Source organism: Propithecus coquereli, unplaced genomic scaffold, assembly GCF_000956105.1.
Source record: "Propithecus coquereli isolate 6110/MARCELLA unplaced genomic scaffold, Pcoq_1.0 Scaffold763, whole genome shotgun sequence".
Classification (NCBI taxonomy): domain Eukaryota; kingdom Metazoa; phylum Chordata; class Mammalia; order Primates; family Indriidae; genus Propithecus; species Propithecus coquereli.
In genome coordinates this window covers 123511-150410 of record NW_012153763.1, presented here as the reverse complement: position 1 = coordinate 150410, position 26900 = coordinate 123511, and the positions used below count along the sequence as shown (strand labels likewise).

The 26900-nt window shown below is 64.7% G+C and overlaps 2 protein-coding genes across 2 annotated transcripts in view; one reads left to right on the top strand and one right to left on the bottom strand.

Annotated features, from left to right (window-relative positions):
- The window catches only part of KIF1A (kinesin family member 1A), a 98033-nt gene extending 85901 nt beyond the window's left edge, over positions 1-12132 (top strand). Inside the window, exons 39-49 of the mRNA XM_012662424.1 lie at positions 4248-4362; positions 5358-5491; positions 6282-6343; positions 6702-6847; positions 7485-7685; positions 8202-8279; positions 9027-9151; positions 9755-9907; positions 10449-10641; positions 11300-11418; positions 11752-12132. Coding sequence (XP_012517878.1) covers positions 4248-4362; positions 5358-5491; positions 6282-6343; positions 6702-6847; positions 7485-7685; positions 8202-8279; positions 9027-9151; positions 9755-9907; positions 10449-10641; positions 11300-11418; positions 11752-11794 — 1369 coding nt within the window. The 3' untranslated portion in view covers positions 11795-12132. The remainder of the gene's footprint in view (positions 1-4247; positions 4363-5357; positions 5492-6281; positions 6344-6701; positions 6848-7484; positions 7686-8201; positions 8280-9026; positions 9152-9754; positions 9908-10448; positions 10642-11299; positions 11419-11751) is intronic.
- Positions 12133-12489: 357 nt separating this feature from the next.
- On the bottom strand, positions 12490-26592 carry LOC105824817 (aquaporin-12B-like). Its single transcript, XM_012662413.1, has 8 exons — positions 25986-26592; positions 24552-24668; positions 21157-21301; positions 14536-14605; positions 13726-13861; positions 13383-13479; positions 13058-13160; positions 12490-12678 (listed from the first exon to the last, which is right to left on the bottom strand). Exons 1-8 carry the CDS (start codon positions 26590-26592, stop codon positions 12490-12492), a joined length of 1464 nt encoding a protein of 487 aa, XP_012517867.1.
- Between the last annotated feature and the right edge of the window lie 308 nt (positions 26593-26900).

Here is a 26900-nt window from a genome sequence, read left to right as displayed (position 1 = left end):
CCCTCATCTCTTCACCCTTCATCTCCTCACCCCTCGTCTCCTCACCCCTCACCTCCTCACCCCTCGCCCCTCACCCCTCACCTCCTTACCCCTCATCCCTCACCCCTCACCTCCTCACCCTTCATCCTTCACTCTTCATCCCCTCCCCTCACCCCCTCACCCCTCCCTTATCCCCAAGAAAGATGCTGACTGAGCAGCTCTGTCCTGGTCCTGGTCCCAGGTCGTGATGGGGACAGGCAGCCTGCGCCGGCATGCAGGGTCTGGCGATGCCCGCACGCCGTCCTGGTGGGGAGACGCAGCAGGCAGGAGCTGGCAGCGTGAAGGCGCCGTGGCGGAGGTGGGGGAGAGCAGGGAAGGCGGCTCCCTGGGCCCGGCCGGGTGCTGGCCTGGCGTTTCCTCCGAGGCCATGTCTGGTCCAGTACCCCCTTCTCCGAGGAGCTGTTTGGTGTCCGCTATGGCCAGCCCCGCGCGGACGCCTGCAGCTGGCTCCGGTCCCAGGGAGCGGCTCTGGCTGTGTGTTCTCTGGTCCAGTCCGGTCTGAGGGCTCTTGGGCTGCGTGGCAGGTGGTGCTGCGTGGCTGTGCGTGGCAGAGCCAGTGTCCTGTGCAAGCATCGAGGGGGAAGCAGTGTTTCACAGTATCCGCCGTCGTCCTTGTCAACAGAACTTTCCTGTGAGTGTCCATCCAGTGCTCCCCATGTGGGTCCTCTCGAGTCTGGTGCTGAGCCCTCTCTATCGCGGAGCCGAACTGGGGTTGGTCCTGTTTCTGGGCCCTGCAGAGGGCCGGGCTGGAGGGGATTCCTTAGAGAGGCCCCTGGTCCCGCCCGCCTGAGCCGGCCAGTTGGGATCTGGCTGTCTGCTGGAGGCCCCTCCTCTCCTCCTCCTTGCCAGGGAGGACCCCGCCTGCGTCCCCCTTTCAAAGGGGGTCCCGAGAGCCCAGCAGGGAGGAGGAGGGCAAAGAGCTGGGCCAGCCGGCGGGGCCCGGGCTCCTGCCTCTGCGGGCGGGCGCAGGCCGCTCACAGGTGTCCGCGAGTGAGGGGCAGCTGAGCGATAGGAAGCTCTGTGCAGGCCAGCGTGGTGCCCCGCCACGCGGTCACATGTCCCAGCATCTCTGCGCCAGTGGGTCTGGGGCGCGGCCTGAGAATCCAACTTCTGAGCTCCCAAGTGGTCCCGATGCTGCAGGGACCCAGGTCTCCTCTTTCGGTCGTATCGAGGGTTTGGTCACGTCACGTGGGCACAGTGAGGAGGACTTCAGGGAATGTCGGTGCGTGCCCGCTCCTGCAGTAGGGTCCTGGCGTGGTCTCCAAGGCCCTCCTGGCCCCCCCAGCCACGTCCTGGAGCTTGGCGGGTGACCCTGGCTACCGCTCAGCCTCTCTAGGTCGGAGTTTCCTGCTGTGTGATCCAGGCGGCCCATCAGTGGCCCCCACGCTGTGCCCTGCAAGCCCAGTGGGTCCTGCGTGGCTCCCCGTGGGTGGGCTGCCACTCTGCCACCCCACCCGACCCCAGCACAGCGGGCGCCATCTCCTCAGATCCCCTCGGGGTCTGGGCAAGGCCTCCCTTCATGGAGGCCTCAGGGGTGTCGGGGGCTCAGGAGTGTAGCCAAGGACGCTCCCTGCCCAGGGTCCCAGGGCCTGCCGTCCGTGGCACGTGGGTCCAGGCAGGCTGCGGCCAGGCCGGTCGGGCGGCGCGGGTGCAGTCTCTCCGGGTAGAGCGGACGGCCTCTGGGCCCCGGGGCTGAGCCTCGGCTTGGAGATGACCTGTCAGCAGCAGCACAATTGCGCCCATGTCCTGTTGGCCCTCCTGGCACCTGGCCGGGACGTGGCCTGGGAAGGCCCAGCCCCCAGCTGTGGACGTGGGCCTGGTCAGGCTGTCGGGGAGATTCGATTCACCAGGGCCCAAGCAGGGCAGAGCCACGTTCTCGGGCCTCCAGTGGGGCCCCTGTGGAGGCTCGTTCTCTGCTCCCAGCCCCAGGCCTGGAGCCAAGACCACCCTGGCCCGGCAGAAGACCACCCTGGCCCGGCAGAGTCCGTTCTGTCCTGAGGAGCAACCCCTGGCTGAGGCCGGGGTCGTGCTGGCCTCACCGGGTCCCTGCTTTGCTGTGTCCCACCCAGGTGAAGCGGCCCCAGGATGAGGGGGGCACACAGCTCCTGCTGCCTGCGGAGACTCCTGGGCCGGGAGGGCCTGGTTCTTCCTGAAGGCCACAGAGGGGCCGGTGCTGATGCCGGGGAAGCCCTGCTGGTCCCCACCTGGTGGCGGAGCGCCGGGTGGGCTGGGCTGTGTCCCCACACGCAGAGAAGGAAGGGAGGCTGGCCAAGGTCCCTTGGGGACTTCCAAGCAGGTGGACAGAGAGTTCAGCACGGGGAGAGTGACGTGTCCCCAGACAGTGACGCTGACCGTACCGGCGCCGGGCCCTGTTCTCACTGTGCCCACATTAGCTCATTCAGTCCCCAAGACATCTGGAGGCAGGGACGCCTACACCCCGTCGTACCCACGAGGAAGCAGGGCACAGCGATGTCGGCACCCTCCCGGGGCCACGCGTCTGTGCTGCAGCTCCATGGTGGCTTCCAGGCGGTCTGAGCCCTGGCTCTGGCCGGGCTGCCGCGGGCTCCAGCTCTGACCGGCAGGCCCTTTCCGACAGGGCCGCTGAGATGTCCCAGGGAGGAGGACGTCCCTCCAGGCCTTTGTTTTGGCTCCAGGGCACCTGCCAGGTCCCGCGGGGACAGACCCAAGGCTCTCACTGCAGACTCGGGGGACGGGGGTCTGCAGGGCCAGGCCTACGACGGGCCTGCACCCCGCCCCGCGCGCAGTGGGCCTGGGGCTGCGAGGCCTGGGCGTCCCCGGTTAGCTGGCCCCGGGCCCGTGACGTGCTTGTTCTGATGTCTCCATCTCTTCTGTGTGTGTACGTGTGTGTCCCGGCTGCCTTGCCTTTAGCGTTTCATTCGGAAGTGACACTAGGTACAGCTCACTTTTCTCTCCTGCCCCCGCTTGTCTGTCCTCTTCTGCTTTCTCGAGTGGCTCTGTCCCTGACGTCCGCCTGTCCTGCCCCGGTCTCTGACGGCCCGCTGTCCTTGTCCTCCTCCAGTCTCTCCTTGGGGACATGTGTCTGACAGTGGCCCTGCCCTGTCCCCTGCTCCATTCCGCGGCCCTGACTCGTGAGGCCTGTGCCCCGCACCCCGGACTGCGCCGCGCAGTCGAGAGGGCAGCGCAGGCCCCACACGCCTCGACGCCCCGGCGGGCCCGGCTGTGTGGGCGCCTGCGCTGCCGCCCAGCTGTTGTGTGTTGACGTCTCTGGAGTGTGTCGTTGGAGGATGCTTGGACGGGACCCGGGCGAGGCGGGGCGGGAGCTGACCGGGGCCATCGGGCTCTGCGGAGCGGCCACGCTGTGGATTGAGGCAGATTCTCCCCCTCAGACACGACCGTCCTCCAAACTAGCATCAGCCGCAGAGAGTCTAGGAAATGGGCCCCCGGAAGGTTAGAGACAGGGCCCGTCACCTAACAGGGAACATGTTCTCGGCCCCCGAGGTGTCCGTGGAGCAAAGTAGGCCCCTGTGGGGACTAAGTCCCGGCCTCCCGGCTGGGCCCCGAGCTCCCCAGGGAGAGTGTAGGGGCCTCTGCTCGCTGGCGGTGGGTCGGCCCTCAGGGCCAGGGGAGGGCCCCGTGTCCCGCGTGCTCGCGGGGGGCGCTGTGCTGACGTGTCTGCCCGGGCGCCCTGTTCTCGCTCCAAGCATCCTCCCCGGGGCCTTCCTCCCTCGGAGGGCACGTCCACGGGTGGAGCCGGGACTGCGGGGGCTTCGCAAACCCGAGCGGGTCCCTTCAGGTCCAGGGAGCGACACAGGCGCCTCCTTACTCAGAAGAGCTGGGCCCACGGGCTCCACCCTCCCTTCCCCCACCCTCTCCCCACTGCCCTCTGCTCCCTGTCCCTGCTGCTCCCCTGCAGCTCCCTCCTGCCGTCCTCCTTCCCTCCCCTTGCACTCCTCGCCCCACCCTCCTTCCCTCTCCCTCAGCACGAGAGCTGACAAAAGCCTGGGCTTGCCCTGGTGGCGCCCGCAGTGGCCCCTGCTCAGCAAGGCCCGAGTAAGGAGGGGCCTGTCCTTCCTGGTGCCGCCACCCAGGGCTCCACCCCGTGGCTCTAGTGGCTCTCCCCAGGGGTGCCCGCATCTGTCTGTCTGTCTGTCTGTCTGCATGTCCTCGTCTCTGTTGAGAGCAGCCCCCACGCCATTGTCGCCTGCCTGGGCTCTGCTTCCTTTCAGGACCTTTTACCAGTTCGAGGCTGCGTGGGACAGCTCCATGCACAACTCCCTGCTGCTGAACCGGGTCACCCCCTATCGAGAGAAAATCTACATGACCCTCTCCGCTTATATTGAGGCAAGACACCTGTGCCCAGGGCGTGCCACCAAACCCAGCCTTCCCCCAAAGCCTGAGGAGCTTGTGAAGGGCGGTGACAAACCCAGGCTCTTCTCAGAGGACTTTTCAAGTCCTCGAGTTAAATCAGTCCATGTGCTCGCCATTAATCCACTCGGCGATACTTGGTGTGTGGCTTTTGTCCTTGGGGTTACAAGAGGGCTGCAGCACTGCCAGACATTGCATCAATGTTCCAGGCAGCACAAAAATAGAGGCACATCACCCCTACTCCCATTGCTCCCAGGGTCTGCAGGCCATGGCCAGGTGTGAGCTGTGGCCTCCCTTCCAGGTGCAGGAAGAGGCCGAGGGCGTGGGCGCCTCTCGCTGGGGCAGCAGTGAGGGAGGAGGTTTAGGGGAAGTGGGGGTGGGGCACCTGTAAGGCAACCCGCTCTCCCTGGAGCCTAATCCCTCTGGCTGTGACGTGGCGGTGGTGTGACCATCTCGCGGGGTGGCGGTGGGGTTGGGTGGAGGGGACGCTGGCGGAGCTCTGCCCAGTGCGTGCTCAGGACGCACCAGGCGCGCGGCAGTTACCACTGAACCGCGGCGCGGGAGCGAGCTGCTCGGCCGCTGGCGTGTCACCCAGCAGGAGGAGCTTTCTGTGGCGTTTTAGAGTTAACCGTGTGCGCAGACAAGACCCGGTTTCATCCTCACAGGCGTTGGTGGGGAAGGTGTCACCCCGTTCTATGGTGAGGCCTCTGAGGCCTGCTGGAGAGGGCGAGGCCAGTGTCTGGAACCCCCAGGGTCCCCACACTGGGAGACCCCCCTCTGGTGGCCCAGGGCAGGCAGGGCTTCGGCTCTGTCCCCAGCAGGATGTGGGGAGCAGACGCTCTCACGCCCGAGATCGGAGGGGCTGGGCTGCCGGTCAGTGCTGGGCCCTTGCGCCCCCCGGGAGAAGGTTAGGAGGGGCCTGGGGCACTCGGGGTGTCCTTATGCCTGAGCCCTGCCCCTGCCCGTTGCAGATGGAGAATTGCACCCAGCCGGCCGTCATCACCAAGGACTTCTGCATGGTCTTCTACTCCCGCGACGCCAAGCTGCCGGCCTCACGCTCCATCCGCAACCTGTTCGGCAGCGGGAGCCTGCGGGCCTCGGAGAGGTGAGCCCACGCGGGCGGGGGTGTTCCTTGTCTGCCACCTGCTTCTGTAAGGACCAAGCTGGACTCTGGGGGGTGGTTGCTGACAGCCTGACGCTCATGTGGCCTGTGTCTGAGGCCCGGCCACGCTCTCGGCCACCCTCCCTCTCACTCGCCCCTGTGGGCACCTCCAGGGATGGGGGCGCAGAGTGGAGAAAGGCCCGGGGTGCCCTCCTGGGCCTCCTGTGGGTGGTCTGGAGGCCACACCTCACCCCTGCCACATGACCTTTCTCCTTGGGGACCACAGGGATCTGTGGCCGGGAGGAGGGCACATGGGGGTCAGGACTCAGCATCCTCGAGGGCCAGCCACGGTTGTTCAGAGGTCACCTGTGATCGTGCGACGCCAGCTGGTAGGGCCTGTCACCATTAGAGGGTTGCCGAGGGGCCTTGGAGCCACCGGCGTCCTGGGGACGGGGGGCTTCCCTGTCGGGAGTCCTGCAGGGCTCTCGGTGCCTGGAGGGCCTGGAGGTGCCGGGTGCTGGGGATCTGGGACAAACGAGCTCAGGCACCCGCATCGCCCCCAGGCCGGGACGCATGGGCGCCTAAACGACGCTGTCCAACCCTCCTTTATTTGGAGGCTGGAGGGGTCCGGATGGGACTTTTTAAACAGAGGCTGCAGCTCCAGGACCCCGGGCCAGGCTGCCTGGGTCCGGCATGGGTGGGACTTTGGCGGTGGTTCGAGGTGGCGCCCAGGCCATCTGAGTTCCCGCTGTGCCGCCTGGTGCTGACGTGTCCCTCCCTGTGCTCCCCACAGCAACCGTGTGACGGGTGTGTATGAGCTCAGCCTGTGCCACGTGGCCGATGCCGGTAGCCCAGGTAGGCGTCTGCCTGTGTCTGGGAGGGGAGGGGTCAGGGCGCCGGGGCCCCCACCTGCTCGGCCTCTGCCCCACTGTGGGTGCCCGCGGCTGAGCTGCGTTTGGGGCGTCCCTCACCTGCAAATTCGAGTGTGCACCCGTGAGTCCTGGAGTTGCCCTGAGACGGGGACAGCGAGGGTGGGAGTGTGGTGTCCAGGGCGAGGCGTCGCGGGAGGAGCGTCAGGCCCTGCGCCCCAGGACGGGGGAAGCCGATCTTCACCCCAGGGGGGCGGGGCTTCGGCAGCCGGGCGGCCTCTCTGTGGGCGGCAGCAGCTGCCCGTCAGCGGCGGATAGGGACGGAGCGTCTGTCTCCCGTGCAGGGATGCAGCGCCGGCGCCGGCGGGTGCTGGACACGTCCGTGGCCTACGTGCGGGGCGAGGAGAACCTGGCGGGCTGGAGGCCCCGGAGCGACAGCCTCATCCTGGACCACCAGTGGGAGCTGGAGAAGCTGAGCCTCCTGCAGGAGGTGGGGGCCGCGGAGGGCGGGGCCTGCACGCGCGGCCAGAGAGGGGGAGGCGGCCCGGCTCCCGCTGAGGGGCCGTAGTCAGGGAGTCACAGGCCACCCGCAGGATGGGCCACGTGACACTCAAACTGCCCACCACGGGGCTTTGCGGCGCACGACAAAAACACGGCCGGCCTAGAGCAGACGGTGCCCTCGGCCTAACTGAGGAGGCATCATCGGGCAGAGGACGAGGAAACCCGGGAGGGAAGTTGCAGGGGGGCCTCTGTCGCTCCGACCGGGCTGTGCGTGTGGGAAGCAGGAAGCCACGCCCGAGGCCACCAGCGCCGCAGAGCACGCCCCGAACCGGTGTGGGGAACGCACACGTCCATCCGCTCCCCGTGGGGCCCAGGGCCGCGGCCACGGGGCTGTGGGGGAGGAGGGCAGCCTGGGTGCGGGCCGCGAAGCCCAGCTGCAGGGCTCGGGTGGCGCTGAGTGCTGCCCGCCCCGGGCCTGGGGTCTGTCCCTCGTGTCACAGGCCGTGCCAGCGGGCCCCAGCCCAGGGGAGGGGTGGGCTCCCCCGCGTCTGCCCAGAGGCCCTGCTGCCCCAGGAGGCGGAGGCCGCCCTCTCAGAACAGCAGGAGACACTGAGCTCCGTGTGCAGGTGGAGAAGACCAGACACTACCTGCTGCTGCGGGAGAAGCTGGAGACCACTCAGCGGCCCATCCCGGAAGCGCTGTCCCCGGCCTCCAGCGAGGACTCCGAGTCCCACAGCTCATCCAGCGCCTCCTCCCCGCTCTCGGCCGAGGGCCGGCCGTCCCCCCTGGAGATGCCCAGCGAGAGGCAGCGGGAGCTGGCTGTCAAGGCAGGTTGAGCTGGTGGGCAGCTCGGCCTGTCCCCAGCCCCTCAGGGGCCCCGCGTCACTCCTGGGCGACACCCGTGACCCAGCATTGGCGGAGGCTGCTCTAGTCAGAGCCACCAGGAGCTGGGAGCGTGGGGGTCTGCCCCGTCCCGCCTCACCCGCACTGGGAGTCTGGTGCCTTTTACAGCCCTCTGCCGCGCATTGACCTGCCCTCTCTTGAATACCTGCGCTGCTGGGGAGCTCACCCCTCTGCCCAGAGGTGGCCCTCTCTGCTGCTGGCTGCGCAGTGGGAAAGGCTCCCATGCCATGGGCGACGCGGCCCCCAGCCTTCACGCCAGGCCCCAGGAGGTCCCCCGGCTCCCCCACTGGGCGGGGTGGAGATGCTGCCACCTGGACCCGCTGTGCCCGGCCTCAGCTGGCTGCATGTCGGGGGAGGGGTGGGTGGCGCAGCCTCGGCTGTGCCCGGCAGAGCCGGGTCCCGGGCAGCCACGCACCTGACCCCACGTGCTCTGTCTGCAGTGCCTGCGCCTCCTCACACACACGTTCAACAGAGAGTACTCGCACAGCCACGTCTGCGTCAGCGCCAGCGAGAGCAAGGTGGGTGGGTGGCTGCCGGGCCACCCCGTGGGGCTTGGGCACCCGTGGCAGCTGCTGCCAAGGGAAAGGCAGGGGCATTTCCTAGGGACACACCGCTAGCTCCAGAGCGGACCACGTGGCTAGTGGCTGGCTGCCCTAGACCTGAGGCCCACGACCCGCGTCCGTGGCTGCCTGGGGCCCATGGAGTGGGGGGCACGGGTGAGGGGTCAGCCCGGTCCATGGCCACCTGAGGTCCCCCCAGGCCCTCGCAGAATCCTGTTCTCTTCCTGCCCTCACTGGCCCTCAGCCAGCTGCCCTGTCCTAGACCGCTCAGGGCGTCCCCTGGCCCTGGGGGCTGACCCTTGTCCCACAGCCTCGGGAAGCTTCCTCTGGACGGTGTCAGGCTCTGAGCTCCCCGCCGGCCTTCCATGCCAGCCCCCCGTGGACACCACCAGCGCTGGCCCCACACGGGTGCTGGCGGGAGGGGGCAACTCAGAGCCTGCCCAGCCCACCCCGCAGGGAGGCGGCCCCCGCCGCCGGAGCAGGGCAGAGCCGGAAGCCCTGGGAGGGGCCGGCCAGGGGCATGTAGGGGCTGGGAGTGGCCGGGGGTCTTGCGGGGGCCACCTTTGAGCTGAGGCTGCTGGGAGGAGGGATGGGGGTGCCCCGAAGAGAAAGTAAAGTGTGAGCAAAGGCACAGAGTCAGCCACTTCAGGGGTCCTACCGTGGGGCTGAGACTGTCCCCCACAAAAGGGTTCCTCTCTTCTGCAGCTCTCTGAGATGTCTGTCACCCTGCTGCGGGACCCGTCTATGTCCCCTCTGGGGGCAGCCACGCTCACCCCCTCCTCCACCTGCCCCTCTCTGGTTGAGGGGCGCTACGGCGCCGCGGACCTGAGGTGAGTTCGCTGCAGGCTCCCGGAGAGGTTCCCAGCCTGCGCTGACCCGTGGCCGTGGCTGTGACTTGGGGACACAGAGCGCAGAGAACGTGGATTACCAGCGGCTGAGCGTCTCGGGTGGAGCCTGGAGGGGCGGGTCTGCGGCCCTTCTCCCGGGACACAGGAGCCCCCACCCCAGCTCGGGGCCCCACTCTCGAAGAAGGCGTCGCCCTCTGGCCCTCACCCTGAGCGGCCTTTGTGGGGCTGGCGGGTGCCCCCAGGCCAGCAGCTCCCTCTGCTCTAACAGCCCCTGAGGACGTTGTGTCGCCTTCAGTTCAAAGCAGATGCCGCATCTGCTTTGACGGGCGGAGGTGGAGGCAGGAGAGCCCCTTGGGAGAAGTGTGTGGAGCCCGCACAGCTGGGCTCACCTGCCCCGGCGGCCCCCAGGTCGCAGGAGAACGTCCCTGCCGCGCCCTGCACGTGCCTTGAGGGTGGGCCCTGGGGCTCCGACTGCCGGCACAGCCGATGCCCCACAGCGGCCCTGGGGGATGAAGTGCAGGTAGAGACGGCCCCGGGCCCAGCCTGGGCCTCCCGGGGGCTGCAGCAGCTCCCTCCGCTTCGCAGGGCCCCGCAGCCCTGCTCCCGGCCCGCCAGCCCCGAGCCGCAGCTGCTGCCGGAGTCCGACTCCAAGAAGACCCCCTCCCCTGTCCGGTCGACGGAGGCTGACAAGGAGCCCCAGCGCCTGCTGGTCCCCGACATTCAGGAGATCCGGGTCAGGTGTGTGTGGGCCCTGCCCAGGACAGGAGCAGCACCCAGCCAGCCCCACGCCAGCAAGGGACAGGCAGGACATCTCTGACCCCACGCTGGGGGAGGACCGGCAGGCTGCCCCCACCTGTTGCAGGGTCAGCTCTGTACCAGGGGTCAGGCGGGTCTCATGACTTCCTGCGGGCACAGCTGCGCACTGAGGTCAGACAGGGCCCGGGACCCACCCGCAGGGGCTGGGAAGGAGCCCAGGGAAAGGGCAGGTGGGTGGCTCGGGGCCGGGTCCAGGTGCGGAACCTGGTGGTCATTGGCTGGTGTGGCAGCTCTAGGGCAACCTCAGCTTTTTCCTTTGTCCTAGCGAGGGAAACTGCGGCCCAGGGATGGTCGGTGGGTTGGGGGCTCTGGTCTCCGGCCTCCCAGGTTGGGGTTCTGCAGCTGCCCTTCAACGCCTTGGCCCTGTCTGACCTGGGAGGGGGAGCCCCGCGGGCGCTCCCAGGGCGGTGGGCAGCATGCCCCATGCGGCTTCCCCGCTGACCGCGAGCCGTGTCCGCCGCAGCCCGATCGTCTCCAAGAAGGGCTACCTGCACTTCCTGGAGCCGCACACGTCGGGCTGGGCCAGGCGCTTCGTGGTGGTGCGGCGCCCCTACGCCTACATGTACAACAGCGACAAAGACAGCGTGGAGCGGTTCGTGCTCAACCTCGCCACCGCGCAGGTGGAGTACAGCGAGGACCAGCAGGCCATGCTCAAGGTGCGGCACGGGGGGCCTCAGCGGGGCGGGCACGGAGCGTCGCCCTCACCTGTGGTCCCGCGGGGCCCTCCTGGCCTGTCCCGGGGGGCGCGGGGCGTGGGGGCTCAGCCTCTCCGAGCCCCTGCCTGTGCCCCGGGGGCTCAGGGTCCTGGGTACGCTGGTGGGGATGGGCTGTGGGCCGACGCTGGGCCAGCGTCAGTGGTCTCCCGCGTGACAGCCAGTGACCCGGTCCCCTCCTAGGCTCCCCCGAGGTGGGCGGGCGAGCGCCAAAGAGCCCTCCTGCCGCTCTGCCTGGCTCCTGTCCGGGCTGGCTACGGCCCTGGGTGAGAGCTGAGGAGGAAGGTTCTCCAGGCCACCTGGGGGTGGCTCCCGTGCCCCCTGGAAGGTTTCCAGCCCCCGTGGTGGGGAAAGGCAGGTGCCACCCACACCGACCGCACCGGGGGCAGGGGCTTCCGGAAGGGGCCAGCCCGGGTGTGGGCAGGGCTGGCGGAGAGCCTTCCCCGCTCTGCGTCTGGGGTGGGGTCTTCCCTGCGGCTCGCTCGTCCCGGGGGCGGCCCAGCGGGGTCCTTCCCTGCCGCTCGGGCCTGGCGGAGCAGGGCGGGCACAGGCTCACCAGCCGGGAGGCCTCGCGCCGTCTCACCGGAGCCTCCTTTCGCAGACGCCCAACACGTTCGCGGTGTGCACGGAGCACCGCGGCATCCTGCTGCAGGCCAACAGCGACAAGGACATGCACGACTGGCTCTACGCCTTCAACCCCCTCCTGGCCGGCACCATCCGGTACGGGCCAGCCGCGGCGCCTTCCTCGTGGGTCCTGACGTCCTTAAGGACGATCGTGCGGGCATCTGTGTCACTGCTACTCGTGAAGTGATAAATCCCGAAGGATGTGTCACAAACGCCCGTTCAGCGTGGGTGGGCCTTGGCGTGGGCAACTGCGTACACGCGGGCGGCTGGGAGGGCCCCGCCCCGGCGGGCTTCCTCGTCCTGTGGCAGGAAACGGGGTGGTGAGGGGACTAAAGGGGACACAGGAGGTCTGTGGTGGCCTCTCCCAGTGCCTGCCGCGTGGGCCTGGTGGACGCCGCTCTGACTGCCATCCCCCTGGCTGTCCTGCAGGTCCAAGCTGTCCCGGAGGAGGTCTGCCCAGATGAGGGTCTGACGGAGCCCCCGCGACAGCCAGCAGGCCCGGCCCCCTCGTCCTGTCGTCTGCCGCCGGCCCCTCCCCACCAGACAGCTCGTGATCACGTCCCCCCGTGGGGCCGCCCTGCTGGGCCGGGACCTGGGCCACATGACTGGTCGTGCTCCCAGCAGAGGCTGTGCGTGTCATCGTTTCTTTCAGAACGTGCTCTGGGCGGGAAACGCGGGGCAGGCCGGAGGGCACAGGTCACGGGGGTTACGCTGCCGTTCTAATATTTTTTTAAGCATAGACAGACTTATTATCAATTAATCTACGTTAGTTAGTGACGTCGAAACTGTCCACTCAGAAATTAACTATAAGACCATGTCCTATTTATAAGTATTTATTTCTAATGGCTCCACGCAGACCTGTAGGATTCGGAGGGAACCCCCGCCCCGTCTGAGCCCACGTGCGTCCCCCAAGCCTGTCGGGACAGACAGGGCCGGAGCAGCCACCTTCAAAGGCCATAGTGAGGGAGTGTCTGGTTGGCACATGGGACACCTGCCTAGGCCCTCGTCCCGGGTGTGGGGGGGTCTCCTGGTGCCTGAAGTCTGAGCAGCACGGAAGATGGTGCGAGTCACTGCTGGGGAGACTGCGTCTCTGCGGGGCGGCCACCTGAGGTGGGACTCTCAGAGCGATTCCGGCAGCTTCTCCCGGGGGAGGTGTGGGGCGAAGCGTCAGACAGCACCCGGGCAGTGGGGCCTGTCCCGGGCAGGGATCAGGAGGAGAGGGGTCAGGACCCCAGCTGGGCAGTGCAGCCCCGCCCCCAGCTGCTGGGCAGACGGCTGTTTAGGGACAGGGATGGCGGGGAGGTCGGGATTCAGGGTGACGGACCGGGTGCGGAGGGCTCGGGTGCAGCCTCTCAGCTGCGGGGAGACACGGAGTGGGTTCAGGCAGCTGGGAAGAAATTCTGCAGTGGACGGGGTTCGTACAAAGACCTGTCTTTCCTCCAGGGGAGGGAGGGTCTGTGGGTGCAGTGAGCAAATTCCATGGGTGGGGGTGTCCTGGTGAGGCAGTGAGGCGGTCATCGTCCTCACAAGCGCTTTCCTTCCACACTTGGAGGTGTCCCCTGTCTTGTCCCCTCTGCGGACCCTGATGCCCGAGGGCCGTGCGGGACGGGGGGTCAGCCCCACGCCGAGGGTCTGGTCTAGGTCGTGCCCACAGGCCCGTCTCAGTAGCTCAAGGGGAAACGGTAACCGAGCAGCAGCACCCGTCCCCACCACGGCCCAGCCGAGCAGGCCACACGCAGATCTGGTGCTGGTCCATGGGCTGCTGGTTCTGAGGCCCCTCAGCCCAGCCCAGCCCTGCGTGGCACGGGTGGAACAGGGGGACACTCCCCATGCTGGGCCTGGGGGAGAGACAGGCACGTGCCCGGAGTCAGGGTGAGCGTCCTCCACTCGCGCCCAGTGGGAAGGTTCCGGTGTGAGGTGGTCTTTGAGCAAGTTGTGCAGGTCCTTGGCTTTCGCCTCCAGACGTGGGACGCAGGACAAGTGGGCTGGGGTCCCCACTGGCCGCGGGGTCTTGCCTGTCAGCTGGGACGAGCCCAGGCGGAAGTTGAGACTGTGCTCACCTTTCTGTACCTGGGCTCAGGTGTGGTGTGTCAGGGGCCACCTTTGCCCACCGCCCTGGTCCCAGGCCCGGCAGGCCCTCCCAGGTGGCCATGGGATCTGTCAGTGAGAGTCGGGTCTCAGGAGGCCACAGCTGTGACGCACAGGCCTTGGCAGCTTTCTCGGCAGGTCTCCCCGGTGAGGACTCGGACTCGCACCCCAGACTGATGTTGAACTTGTCCCAGACCAGGGGCCTGCCCCCCCACAGGTGCTCTTGGACACACGATGTCTTGGACAAGCGCCGCCGTGGTGGTCAGGACGGCCAGGGGGCAGGGAGGAGAGGCGGGAGGGGGAGTCGGACCCCACGGCCCGGGCAGGCCGAGGGGAGGCGCAGGCCGCCGCGGCCCAGCAGGTCAGCCACCCTGAAGCCGCAGCGAAAGGTCTGGGCCTCCCGCCACGCCGCAGGGCTCCCAGGCCAGCCAACCTGCGGAGCACCTGTGGCCTGTGGGGGGGGCGGAGGGAAGGGGCCTGGGCGTCACCCTAAATTCAGAAGCCTCCACTGCCACGGAGGCTCCGGGGCCGTCTCCTTTAGGCCTGCTGTCATCTGGGCACCACTCGGAGCCGGGGTGGGCCGCCTGGTGCCCCTCCCCCTCCAGGCCTGCTCCAGTCGGGGGTCCTGGGTCAGGGTCCAGAAGCCCAGAGGGGGTAGTGAGAGAAATCATCTGGGAGCTGGGGGACCTGGCTTACTCATACCCACCCTGCCCGAAACGACCTGCGTGTATGAGCCGAGGACAATTCTCTGACCGCCCCGGGACGCGGGGTGGGGCTGGTTTGGAGGGTGCCCCCACCGGGCGCAGCTGCAGAGGGTGAGGCAGACCTGGAGGCCATCGCCGTCCAGCGGCGTGATGTGGACGCTTGGCGCTGCCCGGGCTGCGGCCCCGTTCGGGTTGGGGTGGCCGTGCGGGGCGGGCGGAGGAGGGGACGCGGGCTGCAGGCGGGCCACTCCTCCGGCTCTGGCGAGACCCGCCGCCGTGCTCGGGTGGGAAGTCCCAGGCCTCCCGCGCTGAGCAGGGGCTCAGACGACGCCAGTGTTGGGGTCACTGACCACACAGGTGCACACGCACACGTCCCCCGGAGGTGGCTTCCCTGCCGGTCCTGGCCCCCGAGTCCCGGCACCTTGGGGTCCCCGATGCAGCTGGTGTCACAGGCGTGTGCTGCGTTGGCGCTGGTCCTCTGCCGGCTTCGCCTGGCGTGGGGACCCAGAAGGAGATCTCCCTCATCCCCGGGGCCGGGGCCACGCGGTCCCCCAGTGGACAGCAGCCGTGGCCGACCCAAGTTCTTCTAGGGCCTGTGTTCTGTAGCTCGCCCGTCCCCGGGCTCCCCTGTGGCTTGGAGGTGGCATCCCCGGCTTGTACATATGTGACTGCTGTGGCCCCCAGACCCTGTGTCACGACCACCGTCCCCACGTAACGACGCAGTCCTGCCGTCTCACTCCGAGTGTTAGCTGTAGGCCCCTGTACTGTTCGTGTGCACTTACGGCGCTGTCCGATTCAGAAATAAACGTGGCTCTTACGCAACTCACGCCCGTGGGGCTCGGCGGTGGCTTTATTTGTGCGTCTGGTCTGTGGGGTGGGACTGAGACGTGGTCACAGGTGCGTCCCTCCAACACGTCCGAGAGGCAGTGCCCTGCTCCCGGGTGACAAGGGGGCTGGGGAGGACTACGAGGGGCAAGCGGTGGCAGGGCGCCGGCCCCGGAGCACCCACCTGCCTCCTCAAGTCCTGGCGGCCGCCGCCGTCCGCACCTGCCCCAGGTGCGCTCTCTGGGGACGCGGTTGCCACCACCCTGAGGCTGGGCCGCTGCGCCCACCCAGGCAGCCTTGGAGGCTGTTCCCTTCAGAGCCCCGGCCCATGGGGTCTGCACCTGCCCCGAGTTCCTGCCGCCCTTGCACGTGAGGGCCCTGGTCTTGCTTGAGGCCATGGCAGGAGTTTGGGGGCCGCCGTGGCACTGGCGGCTGAGGGGAGGATGGGTCGATCGCCCACACACGTTCAGGGGCTCTGGGCAGGGCCTCCAGTGCTTAGGAGCCCCGGCCACCTCCAGGACACCCAGAGAGGGTGTGGCCTGCAAGGTGCACCCTGCTCCCCGGGATGTGGGCTTCAGGCACACGTGCGGCGCCGCCCTCTGGCCACAGGTAGGACTGCAGCAGCCTCCGCGCCTGCTGTGGGTCGGGGGTGGGTCCCGCAGACCAGAGCTCAGGTCCGGGTGGGGTGTGGGTGCCCGAGTCCTGGGCTGGGTGCCCGCCAGGTCCAGGTAGGAGGTGGTGGGGGCGGGGAAGGCAGCAGGGCTAACCTGCTCTATACCCTGAGCCGTGGACGCAGCCCACCCTGGCCTCTGGCCCAGAGTTTACCTGGGTTTAGCCAGCCGGGGGTGTCACCCAGTGGGATGGGGAGTCCGGCTGGGTCCTGTCCAGGTGCCCCCAAGGCCAGGGCTCCACTCCCCAGAGACGTGACACGATCCAGTGGACACATGACCCTCGGGACAGCCACATGTGGCTTAGGCTGTTCCCAGCTGGGGACCCCGCCTCCAGATCACCAGGAGTGCACAGCACAGGCCGGATGGGGTAGACCAGGGCCAGGGGGAGGGTTCCGGAGCCATCTCGGGGCCAGGATCTCAGTCCCAGCAACCTGCCAAGCAGGGAGCCTCCCCGGGCCCGGCCTTGGTGTCCAGACTCCTGCTCACAGCTGATGCCCGACAGCCCAATGCACTACAGGGGTTTATTTTCCTTTTTTTGTAATTAACTGGCCTAGGAAACAAAGATTCTGCGTTTCACCAAGGTAATTCCCTGTGCGACGTGTTGTCTTCGTGAGGTTTTCATCACACAGGAAAGCTGAGCTTCAAAGGGCTCAAGTTTTCCACATCGTGTGAACTTCTGTCCTGCTGTCGACTGTCGCTGGCTGCGTCAGCAGCTGCTGTTCGGCAGTGACCTGTGCTCCTGTTTGATCAAGTGCTTTGAATCTTCTCACGTCTGCCAGGTTTCCCCAGGACCGAAATCCTAAATTCAGCCTTTTTGATCTTGCAGAGATATTAGACGATTAGGCTTAGTTCATAAATCATATGGGATGTACCGTCAAATAGGAAATGGTGTTTAACTTTCTTTAAGTTATATTTGTATAAATGTGTTATGAAAATTTGTTCCAAAATTAAATGTGGTACTTAAAATTATGATATATCATGATACGTGTTATCAGTCATGATAATGATTATCATGTTAAATGGTCGTATGCCACAGAAATATATACATTTCCTTGTCAATGGTAAATTTTCATCAGATTTTTTTTGGGGGGGACAGAGCCTTGCTTTGTCACCCAGGCTAGAGTGCCGTGGTGTCATCACAGCTCACTGCAACCTCAAATTCCTGGGCTCAAGTGATCCTCCTGCCTCAGCCTCCCGAGCAGCTGGGACTACAGGCATGCGCTGCAGCTAAGTTTTCTGTTTTTAGTAGAGACGGGATCTCGCTCTTGCTCAGGCTGGTCTTGAACTCCTGAGCTCAAATGATCCTCCCGCCTCAGCCTCTCAAGAGTGCTGGGATTACAGGTGTGAGCCACTGTGCCCGGCCCTCATCAGATTTTTGAACATGGCTGTTCTAGGTTTTTGTCTCCACAATTATTGTCTTAAATTCTTTAATTTAAAACAGTTTGCAGTCAGCTATGGTCCACAATTGCTAATCAAGATTGAGCAAAACAAAATTAATTCCATGAAATTAAGCAATTGATAAGGATAAAGTTTTTAATGACTCTTATTTAAAACATTGTTGGTTCTTTACTTAAATGTTTTGTTGTCCACATTTGAGGAAATTTTATTTCATAAGCTATCCACAGTTGCAATAATTTGGTAAAGTATCCTTTTGTGAACAAAGGTGGATGCATTTGATTTCTCTCCCGACTTGATTCCTCCAAAACTTAGAAGCTATTTGTGAGCATTCTTATTTTTATTTATATAAGTTCAACAAAAATCTACTCTCTCTTTATAAACAGGATACAACTGGAAACGTTAGTTATATAATGTGACTGAAATGTCATATTTAAGAGTGTGCATAGGAATTCCCAGCCTTACAGTGAATAAGTAAAAATTGTCACTGCCGGGCAGGCCACGAAGCTCAAGACTGTAAATAAAATCTAAACCTGCCTTGGTTTGGCTTCCTAGACTCAAGATATTCTAAAATCTGAAATGTCCTATATGATCAACATGGAGAGGAAAAGTTATGCTTCTCAGGAAAGCTGAAGTACACTTGTTATTAGATTTGTTGGAAAGGAGAAGCTTATTCCTTTTAAAGGGTGGAAACTGCAGGCTGTGCCGTGGAGCCTCTGGCTGAGGCCGAGAGCAGGCGCTTTGCTAGAGGGAGGCGGGACAGGAGCTCCGTGCTAAATGTTGGCTGGATATACATATTCAACAGGTTACAGGAGACGCTATGAATATTCATGAAGGGGGTCGTGCACATGCGTAATAAGCAAACATATATGGTACAGATGCCCATGTTCACTTTTGGGTAGAGACTTAACACTAAAATGCAGTAAAGTTAGGCTCCACAACTCAAAGCAAAGGACACAAAGGTGCTCTGCGCACAACTTCCGTAAGCTGGCCAGAGCCAGTCCGTGGTGAGCGGTCATTTATCCGGAAGGAATGCCATGTAAACTGGCCAGTTGTCATGTCTAGAATCAATATAAACTAAACCGCAAGTAATAAGCCATTAGCAAAAAACGTAAAGCAAGAAGTGCGCATTAAAATGAGGTATAGCGTAACCACATTTACTTAAGATTGTATTCCGGGGTCAAATGGCAAATGTCAACAATGCTAAAACCGCAATTACTTACTTTTGCACCAACCTAATAATAGCGGTGGGAAGGTTTTGAATCGTATCCCCATTGAAAAAAAAATCAGCACCTGGGAATAATATTCCTAGGATGCTTTGACCTATAATATCTTTATATCCTGCTAGGATAGACCTTTCAGTTTCACAATGAAGAGAGAAAGGGAGTCTTCAGCGTGCTTTGTAAGGACAAGGGGCTCCGAAATATCCCAGCAAGCACGGGCCCTATGTGTGAGCTGTCCAGGCAGCGGTACGCCCTGTGCCGGGATCAGACCCCGTGCCACATACAAACACACAGCCGGGGCGGGGAGGTCGGGTACCCAGGTGACGTTCCCAGAGTGTGTTGTTCATTAAGAGTCATTCACGGAAGTGCTGACAGAGCAGAATCGAGCCACACGTCATTTCCTTTGCAGCTTTTCAGAATCCAGGCACGTGATATTTCAGTAGCTGAGAGTATTGTTGACACAGTGTTTAACTTTATCTGATCTAAACTGTATTTGTCTACCCAGCAGTTCGCAGATCAGGGAGGCCCCGTGGTATAGAACGAGTTTCCAACATTGGCAACACAGTAAAAATTGAAACGGGGCGGTAACATTTGGGTCTTGAAGCAATTGCACTCAGAAAGTCAACAAGGAAAGAGGTCGGTCTAGGCAAGTGGTGACATTAGGGACATCTGAGAAGTTGGCGACAGCCGTCCCAGTGGAACCTATTTATCGTGAATGGATCTGGAAGCTGGTGGCAAATTCAGCACTTGGTAGTTTTCCCTCGGTGGGGACACTTGGGGACAGCTTACGCACAGTATTACCACGCTGTTCGCTGCACCGGGACAGAGGACAGTCACAGAAAGGGGCTCAGAGCAGGACTCTCCTCTCACTCTCCTGACCAGTCGCAGTGGCGTCACACGGGCGCACACGTGTTTGGCACGATTGTGGCGTGAACAATAGAGGATATTATTTAAGGAGAGATTCTCAGGCATCAGGCACTTTTCCTCGAGCCCTTTCTGCAAAGGCAGTAATTATGTCAGTGAAGTTTACAATTTTAGCAACTTCCGTTTCTCTCAATCTATTCGGAAGCAACATGAGTCAATCTTGGCAAATACAAGATCGCACATCATTTTTGACGATTTTGCGTGTTGGGAAGGGCCTTCCTGCAGCTGCAACCGTCACCGAGAGCTGTCGAGAGCGCTCCACAGGCCCTGAGAGCGAGGGACCCATTTCCGATAAATCGCCGGGGAATGTAAATTTCAGCACATCTAGAGCTCATGATTCTTGCAAAGCATTTTCCTAAAATGATTTCGCTCCTCATACAAACTCGTTTTGTGTGGGTTTGACCACAGTTTTAAATGCAAAGTTAATGTTCCCTCCATTTCCTGTGAGGTGTGGAGATCGGAGATCATCTAGAGACCGGAGTGGCTCATGATTTGCATAAAACCTAACACGTGTGTGAGTCCTCTCTTGTGTGTTTAGTGGGAAGGAAAAGCTGACTCTGACGCTCTCTTCCACAGCAATGTTGGGTTCTTCCGAACTTTCGCACCTCAGATGGGGTGAGCCTGAACTTTGTGCTGCAAAGCTTGTGGATTTTGCTTTGCACTGTTGACGTTTTTCAAAGCAGATTCCAAACTCGAGTCATTCCAACGACTTCTTCCCATGCTGCATCGCCACGTCCACGTGTGCACGTCCCGTGTACTCGGTCACCGACAGAACTGACTGCCTGAGCTCCAGCGTTTCCTGTCCTGGGAAAACCGGCGCAGGGGCCGCAGGGACGGCCGCAGGGACAGGGGCCACCGCCTCCCACCTCCGCGGAGCTGCACTGGGGAGGCCCGGCTTCCTCCTGTGGCCACACCCTCTGCTGCCCACCAGGACCACCCAGCCCGGCCCCGCCCCGCACAGCCCCGCCCGGAAGCCACACGGGGCGGCTCCTTCAGGGACTTGGGCTCCCTGCCGCCTCTCCCCAGTGCTCCCACCCGGGGTCCAGACAGCAGCCTCCCCGCCTGGCTGGGGGAGGGGAGCAGGGAGGGAGATTCTCTCTCCTCTCACCTGAAGCGGGTGCGGGAAGACACCCCCGACCTGCACCCCCGGGAAAAGCCTGGCAGGACCTTGACCTGCTTTCTCCTCCAGTTCTCCCCGCTCCGCAGAGCAGCTGGGCCCGGGGCTGCTGCCCACCAGGCACAGGGTGGGGGCTCGGGCGGGCGCCCCACCCATCCTCACCCTCTGTGGACGGGGCTCTGGGAACCACAGCCGAGGGCCCTTTCTCTTGTTGGGGTGGAAGGTTCCGGATCAGCTGTGGTCTGTGGGGAGAAAATGGCTGGAGGCTCCTCCCAGCCTGGCCTGGAGCCCCCGTCCTGCAGCCCCGGTCCTGCCACCGACCTGGGTTTGCGGGCCACTGTCCGGAGGTCGGGGAACTTTGTGGACATGGGGTTGGGGGCCCTGTGCCCGACACACGCCTGCAGCCTCGGGCTCCACCGCCACCCACAGAGTCCCCAGCGGGTCTCGGCTGTCGTCAGACCCCCCCTGGGCTGTGGCGCGTCCTGGGCAGCCTGGTGCCACCTGTGCCAACGCCTCAGGGCCAGGTCCCCTCTCCCTGGGCTTCTCGTCTGTCCTCTGGGTCTTACTTTTTACTCTGATTCTGCAAATAAGGGGCAGGAACGAACTTGTGGGAGCTGGAGGTGGCTCAGACCAGTCGGGCTGTTTCCCCTCACCCCTACCTGCTCTTCTAGAAGCCTCTGTCAGGCCAGGGACAGGCAGGTTTAAGGAATGGTTTATTGACAAATTGTTTCTGGGGAGGGAGGCCGGGGCTCCGCCTCTAGCTCTGGGAGGTCTCGGCATGCAGCCAGGGGCGCGGGCCTCTGGGGGGCCCACACCCGGCAGGGCGCTGGCTGGGACACCGGGGCTGCGGCCCCACCGCTCTGTTCCCAGGCTCCGGGCTGCGGCACCCCTTTGCGGGTGCCTGGGTGTCCCCAGGGCCTGGGGCCAGCTTCCCTCTGGGGTTTCGGTGCTTGTTCTTCTGACTGTAGAGCAGGTTCCTCCGGAAAAGGCGGGGCAGGCGGCCCTCGGACAGCAGCACGGCCAGAACCATCCCTGCGAGAGACGGCGGTCAGACCGCAGGCCCCGCACCACAGACAAAGGGACGCTCCTGGCCAGCCCCCGGGACAGGGACCCTGCACACCCCCGTGAGGGGATGGCCTGGGCCTGGTCTGGGCCTTCCTGGCCAGTTGCCGCCCCGGGTGTCCTCCCCCAGGAGATGGGGACAAGCCCACGGGGACGTGGGCTGGGTCACGGGCTCAGGACTCCCCACACGAGTGTCCCGAGTCATCTCGGGGCCCGGGAGGTCTCTTTCCGAACGGAGGTCCCGTCCGGGCTGGCTGTTCGCAGGGGCGTGGGGTGGTTCAGAGGAGGAGAGAGAGGATGTGGGGGGCCCAGGTCATGACCTGGCCCAAGTGACTCCATGTCGCCGCGTCCTGCCTTCTGCCCAAAACCCAGCAGTTGGGATCCTGACTGCCTAGGGCCCTGGCAGGGTCAGGTCGCCGAGGCAGGAGACGCAGCAGGTCGTCCTCACGTTGGATGTCGAGGCCTTGAGGATTTTACCTGCGGCGTGGCGGCCCCACTTGCAGCCACCTGGACAGGACCTGCCACGGTACCATGTGCCACCGCTCCAGCTCCTGGCAGCAGCCCCCGAGCCCACACACAGCCGGCGACCGTCACTGCCGCCCCTCGCTACACCCTCCGAGGCCCACACTGTCCCCCTCCAAGGAGAGCAGCCAGAGAGGTGACGAGACCTGCTGGGGGCACCCAGCCGGCAGGCGCACCGGCCGCTCGCACGCAGGGGGCCGGCTCCCCTCCCGCACCTGCTCCAGCGAAAGCCCGGCTGTGGCTCGGGGTGCGGGTGGCGAGTGGCACGAACACTCCTCTCCCTTGCGGCTTCCCGAAACTGAGCGCAAGGACAGGAAGGGGTCCCGTAGAGGTGTCAGCCACCACAGGGACGGACGGGAAGCTGACAAGCGGGAGAATGGCCAATGCGCTATAGGACTCGGGGGCCGCTCCGCACTCGGCAACGGGGAGAGCTGGATACCAGCCCGCTCCTTCACAGACTCCAGGACTCGGCGGGTGGCAGCCCAGGCCCCTCTGAAGTGGCCACCCTCGGGGGACGGACTGCAGAGCTGTGTGAGACGCGCTCAAAGCACCAAAGGCCCACCCCACAGAAATACCTGGTGACGTCCCTACCCAACCACTGGGGGAGAAGGGCCATTCTCCGGAGAGGTGTCTGGACTCGGGGCAGCAGGTGCACCCCGAGAGTGGGGCTGTCCTGAACAGGGATGGGTGGGCGTGTGCACACGGGATGCTGAGCACCCAGCCTCTTCCCACTCGGCTTCCAGAAGTTTCTAAATGCACCTTGGACCTCCCCACGGCAGGTCAGAGTTAGAGGTTGCACTGGGGTATTTCCACCAAATCACGTCCTTCCCAGAACCTCAGAATGGGACCTTATTGGAAACAGGCTCTTTGTAGATGTGATTAAATTAAGAGGAGGTCACACAGGAGCAGAGCACCCTAAATCCTGTGACTAGTGTCCCCAGCAGGAGAGGAGAACAGACAGACACAGACATAAGAGGCGGTGGCCGTGGGTGACGGGCAGAGGTTGGGGCGCTGCGTCCATGAGGCCAGAGACAAGAAGAAGCAGGGAGACTCCTCCCTGGAGCCCTCGGAGAAAGCCCGGCCCTGCCCGGCCCCCGGTCGCAGACTTCAGCCTCCAGAGCTGCGCGAGAATAAATTTCTGCTGTTTTAAGCCTCTCAGTTTGCGGTATGTGTCATGGTAGCCCGGAAACTACTCCAGCGGCCATGGAGTGGGGCCTTCAAAACTCAGTGGGAAACTGATCCCAGCCCAGCGTTCGACCCGTGGCCAAGCCACAAGCAAGTGCAGGTCAGAACCAAGACATTTTGTCTCAGACAACGGAGGTCTGAGGTTTAAGTGCCAGGTACCCTTTCTCATGAGGCCAGACGTGCTCCACCGAAAAGAAGAAATAAACCAAAGTGGCAGAAGACGCAGAGAACAGACACAGAACTGCGGCCAGGAGGGAGGTGACGCGTGACTCCCGGGTGCGAGACGACGCCCCCGGGGAACCTGGAGTTGCAGCTACACCTTGAGACCACGGAAGACCTGGGTGTTGAATTAATGAGACCCCCTGGAACCCTGAGCAAGGGAGGAACCAGGCCCAGCGTCGGCCGCGGGGATGGCAGGCTGTGCGGGACAGGCCAGCCCGGCCGTGCCCAGGGCTCCACCGGGCCGGGCACTGAGGCCCCCTTGGAGCTGCCCAGGCGGCAGAGGTGAGCCCACCCCGAGGGGCAGGTCGGGCAGGGCCCATGGATGCTGTGGGGAGGGTGTCAGCTCCCACCTTCCCTGAGGGCCGGCAGGGCCGATGCCTGGCGCCTGGCGGAAGAATCGTGGAGCAGCCCTGCGGGCCCAGCGGGTGGAGACGGGAAGTAAGTACGGAAATCTCGGCTGCCTCTGGGAGGGCCGCGGGCACCGAGGGGGGACTCCCGCTTTCTCAGTGTGTGTCCTGGGACTGCGGGCTCGTGACAAAACAAGAGCCAGAGTGACAGGTAGGGATGACGTGCCAGGCACGATTCCAGGGCCAGGTTTACGTGGGAGACCTCTGGCTTCCGTCTCTCCTCCCTGGGGCAGGCTGCGGCTCTCCCCGGGAGCTCCCCAGTGTAGACCTAGCGGAAGGGGGAGGAGCTTCCGGACTCCCACTAGGCCCCAGTCACCCACCCGGTGAGGCGTGGAGACCGAGGCAGGGCCAGGGGCTGGAGACCAGGTGCGGGAAGAGGCCTGCCCTGCACTGGGGCCTCAGACCCCAGGCCCAGGCGTGGCTCCGTGACCGCCCCTGCGACCCTGGCCCGGGGCCTTCCCTCCAGCTCCTCTGGGCGGCTCCACAGTGCAGGGTGGGAGGGGCAGCCACGGGAGGGTGAGCTGAGGGGGTCCCTCTGTCATTTAGGGAGTCACAGGGCTGCATGACCAGGACCCCCAAGGGCTAGGCCACCCCCGCGAGCTCAGCCCAGGGAGGGTGGGGTGATGCCGTGTTGTCTAAGTGCTCACCCCTCGCCAGGACCGGTGCGCCCTGGACAGGAGCCCTCGCTGCAGACGCCGACCCCGCCTGCCACCCAGCACCCCTCCCAGGGGTGGCTTTTCTGCCACCCACCCACCTATGCCTGCTTCTGCCCACCCTGCGGAGGAGCCCCCCAGGAGACTGACCTGCCCCCCACCCGCTCCCCCCAGGACCCCTCCCCAGGGAGAGCCTGGGGCACCAGCAGCCGAGGGCCCACCTGCCCTTACCTGTCAGAGGGCCCAGCCAGTACACCTGCGCATGTTCCAGCACCGTGTGCCCCGAGCAGCGGAAGGTGACAGCGGCGGCCAGGGCAGGGTTGAAGAAGGCAGACGTGACCGGCCCAGCTGTGGGCAGAGCACACGCAGCCCTCGTCCCGGCCCTGCCTGCCGTCTCCCCCTGGAACCCACACTGAGAGCCCCGCTGCGCGCAGGCCTGGGCGCGGCTCTCAGTGCCCGGGGCTGGGGTTGCAGCCTCTCCAAGCTGCACTGGCGGACAGCGCGGCCGTTCAGCCAAGGCCAAGGTCGCGGGGTCAGGGAGCAACCCTCGCCACGCCAGCCCTGGCAGGAACATGTCCCCAGCCTGTTCGTGTCTCCAGCAGCCCTGCCTTGCGGGAGGCGGTCTCTGAGAGGGTCAAGTCGGGACCAAGAGGGACAGAAAGACACACACAGGGAGAGAGAGCCCCAGGCAGGTGGCCTTTGTGCGCACAGCCCGGAGCCAGCCGGGGGCAGACCAGGGCCCGGGCAGGTCTAGCCAATGTCGCTGGGTGCTCTGGCCCCTGGGAGGCGTCTCGGCAGGAGCTCTCTGGGTGTCACCTGGCAGTCTGGTCACAGGCCCTGTCCCTCTGAGCTGCCCGCTCACCCCTGCCTCTCCCCATCTGCACATGCTCTGGTGGCACTTCCTGTGGCCTCTGTGGCCCGGTCATGTGCCCTCTGCCCTGTGCTGGGCCGAGGCCAGCGTGGTGGAGTCCTGAGTGCTGGTTCTGTCCTAACTGGGCCCTCAGCCTGTGACAAAGAGCCTGAGAGCACTCGGCCCTCACCCCTGCCCTGCACCCCGGTGCCAGGGGCACAAATGAGCCCCTTCTTGGAGGCCCCTGCAGCCCCTTCTTACGGGACACCTGTCCCCGGGAGCCTGCCAGTCAAAGGCTGCCCTCGTGGGGGGCCCAGTGCTGGTGACGCCGTCTGGGGCGGCGCAGGGGGCACGCATGAGGAGGCTGGGGCGGTGGACCCCCGAGAGCTTGGTCACAAGGTCAGCCTGCCTGCAGAAAGCCAGGTGGGCAGGGCAGGGACACGAGAGAGGAAGAGCCCATGGCGCTTGTCACTCTTAGAAGGGGTGACAGGGACACTGGGGCCCCCAGAGCAGAGGTGGACACCCCCCCTGCCCGGTTGCGGTTTTCTTGGGTTGACCGGGGGCGGTTGGGCGGGGCCGGGGCCCCGGCCCCGGGTTGCCTTCTTGGGGGCGTTGGCCCTTCCCCCCGGTTCCGGTTTCGGCCGGCGGTTCCCGTTCCCTTGGCCGGTTTCTCGGGGGCGGCCACCCTCTCTGTGGGCTCGTGGGCTCCCTCGGCCAGCAGCGCTGTCCCGGGTGACCACAGGCGCGAGCGTGCAGGTCAGCCGCGTGGCGCGGCAGCCCTGAGGGGCTGCCAGGGCAGAGGGAGCAGTTCTCACCTGTGTAGGCTGTGACGGCGACCAGCAGGGCCACGGCAGGCACCCTGTAGACGGGAGGGCTGTGCCGCAGGCGGAGGAGTAGCAGGTGGAAGCAGAAGGCGCAGGCGCCTTCCACGAGCGCTCCGTGCGGCACGGACGTGCGCAGGGCCGAGCGGCAGTCCGGGGCCATGAGGCTCTGCAGCAGGTGCAGGTCGCTCAGCCCCCAGGCCCAGCAGAAGTGGGTCAGGGTGCGGGCGACCTGCAACCCCAGCCCCTGGGCCACCAGCTTCAGCAGCGTGCTGGGCAGGGACGCCTCGGCCATGAGGAACTCCTGCAGGGACACGGCGGGGTTGGCCGAGGCCCCGTCCAGGGTGGCCCCGTGCACCAGGAAGAGCAGGAAGAGCAGGGTCAGCAGCAGGTCGGGCCCGAAGCCCCCGACCCAGGGCCCGAGCTCCGCCAGCACCCTCAGCTCCAGGCAGCAGGCCCCCAGCTGGGCCGCGCCCACCGCCTCCCGGGCAAAGCTGCCGTAGGCGCCTGCGGGGAGCAAGGCCTTGGACGCCCTCCTGGCCGCCTCGCAGAGGGCCACGGTGGAGAAGAGGAAGGACAGGGACACGTTCAGACCAGCCATGCGCCCAGCCCGGCAGAGGAGCGCCTGAGTTGGGCGCCTGGGGGCCCTGGAGGAGGCTGGCCGGCCTCTCTGCCAGAGAGAGGAGACGGGCGGGACGGTCCCCTGGGGCTCTGGGAACGCCACACCTGTGCCTCTCACCTCCAGCCTCCCCCACCGCAGGACCAGGTGCAGAGTTAGGAGCGCTCACACAGACCGCCCGGGGCCGGGACGCACCTGCACACTGGGCCAGCCCCGGGTGCTGGAGACCAGCCAGCCCCAGAGCGCCATGACTCACACCTGTGCTCCCGGAGCCAGGACGACTCACCTGC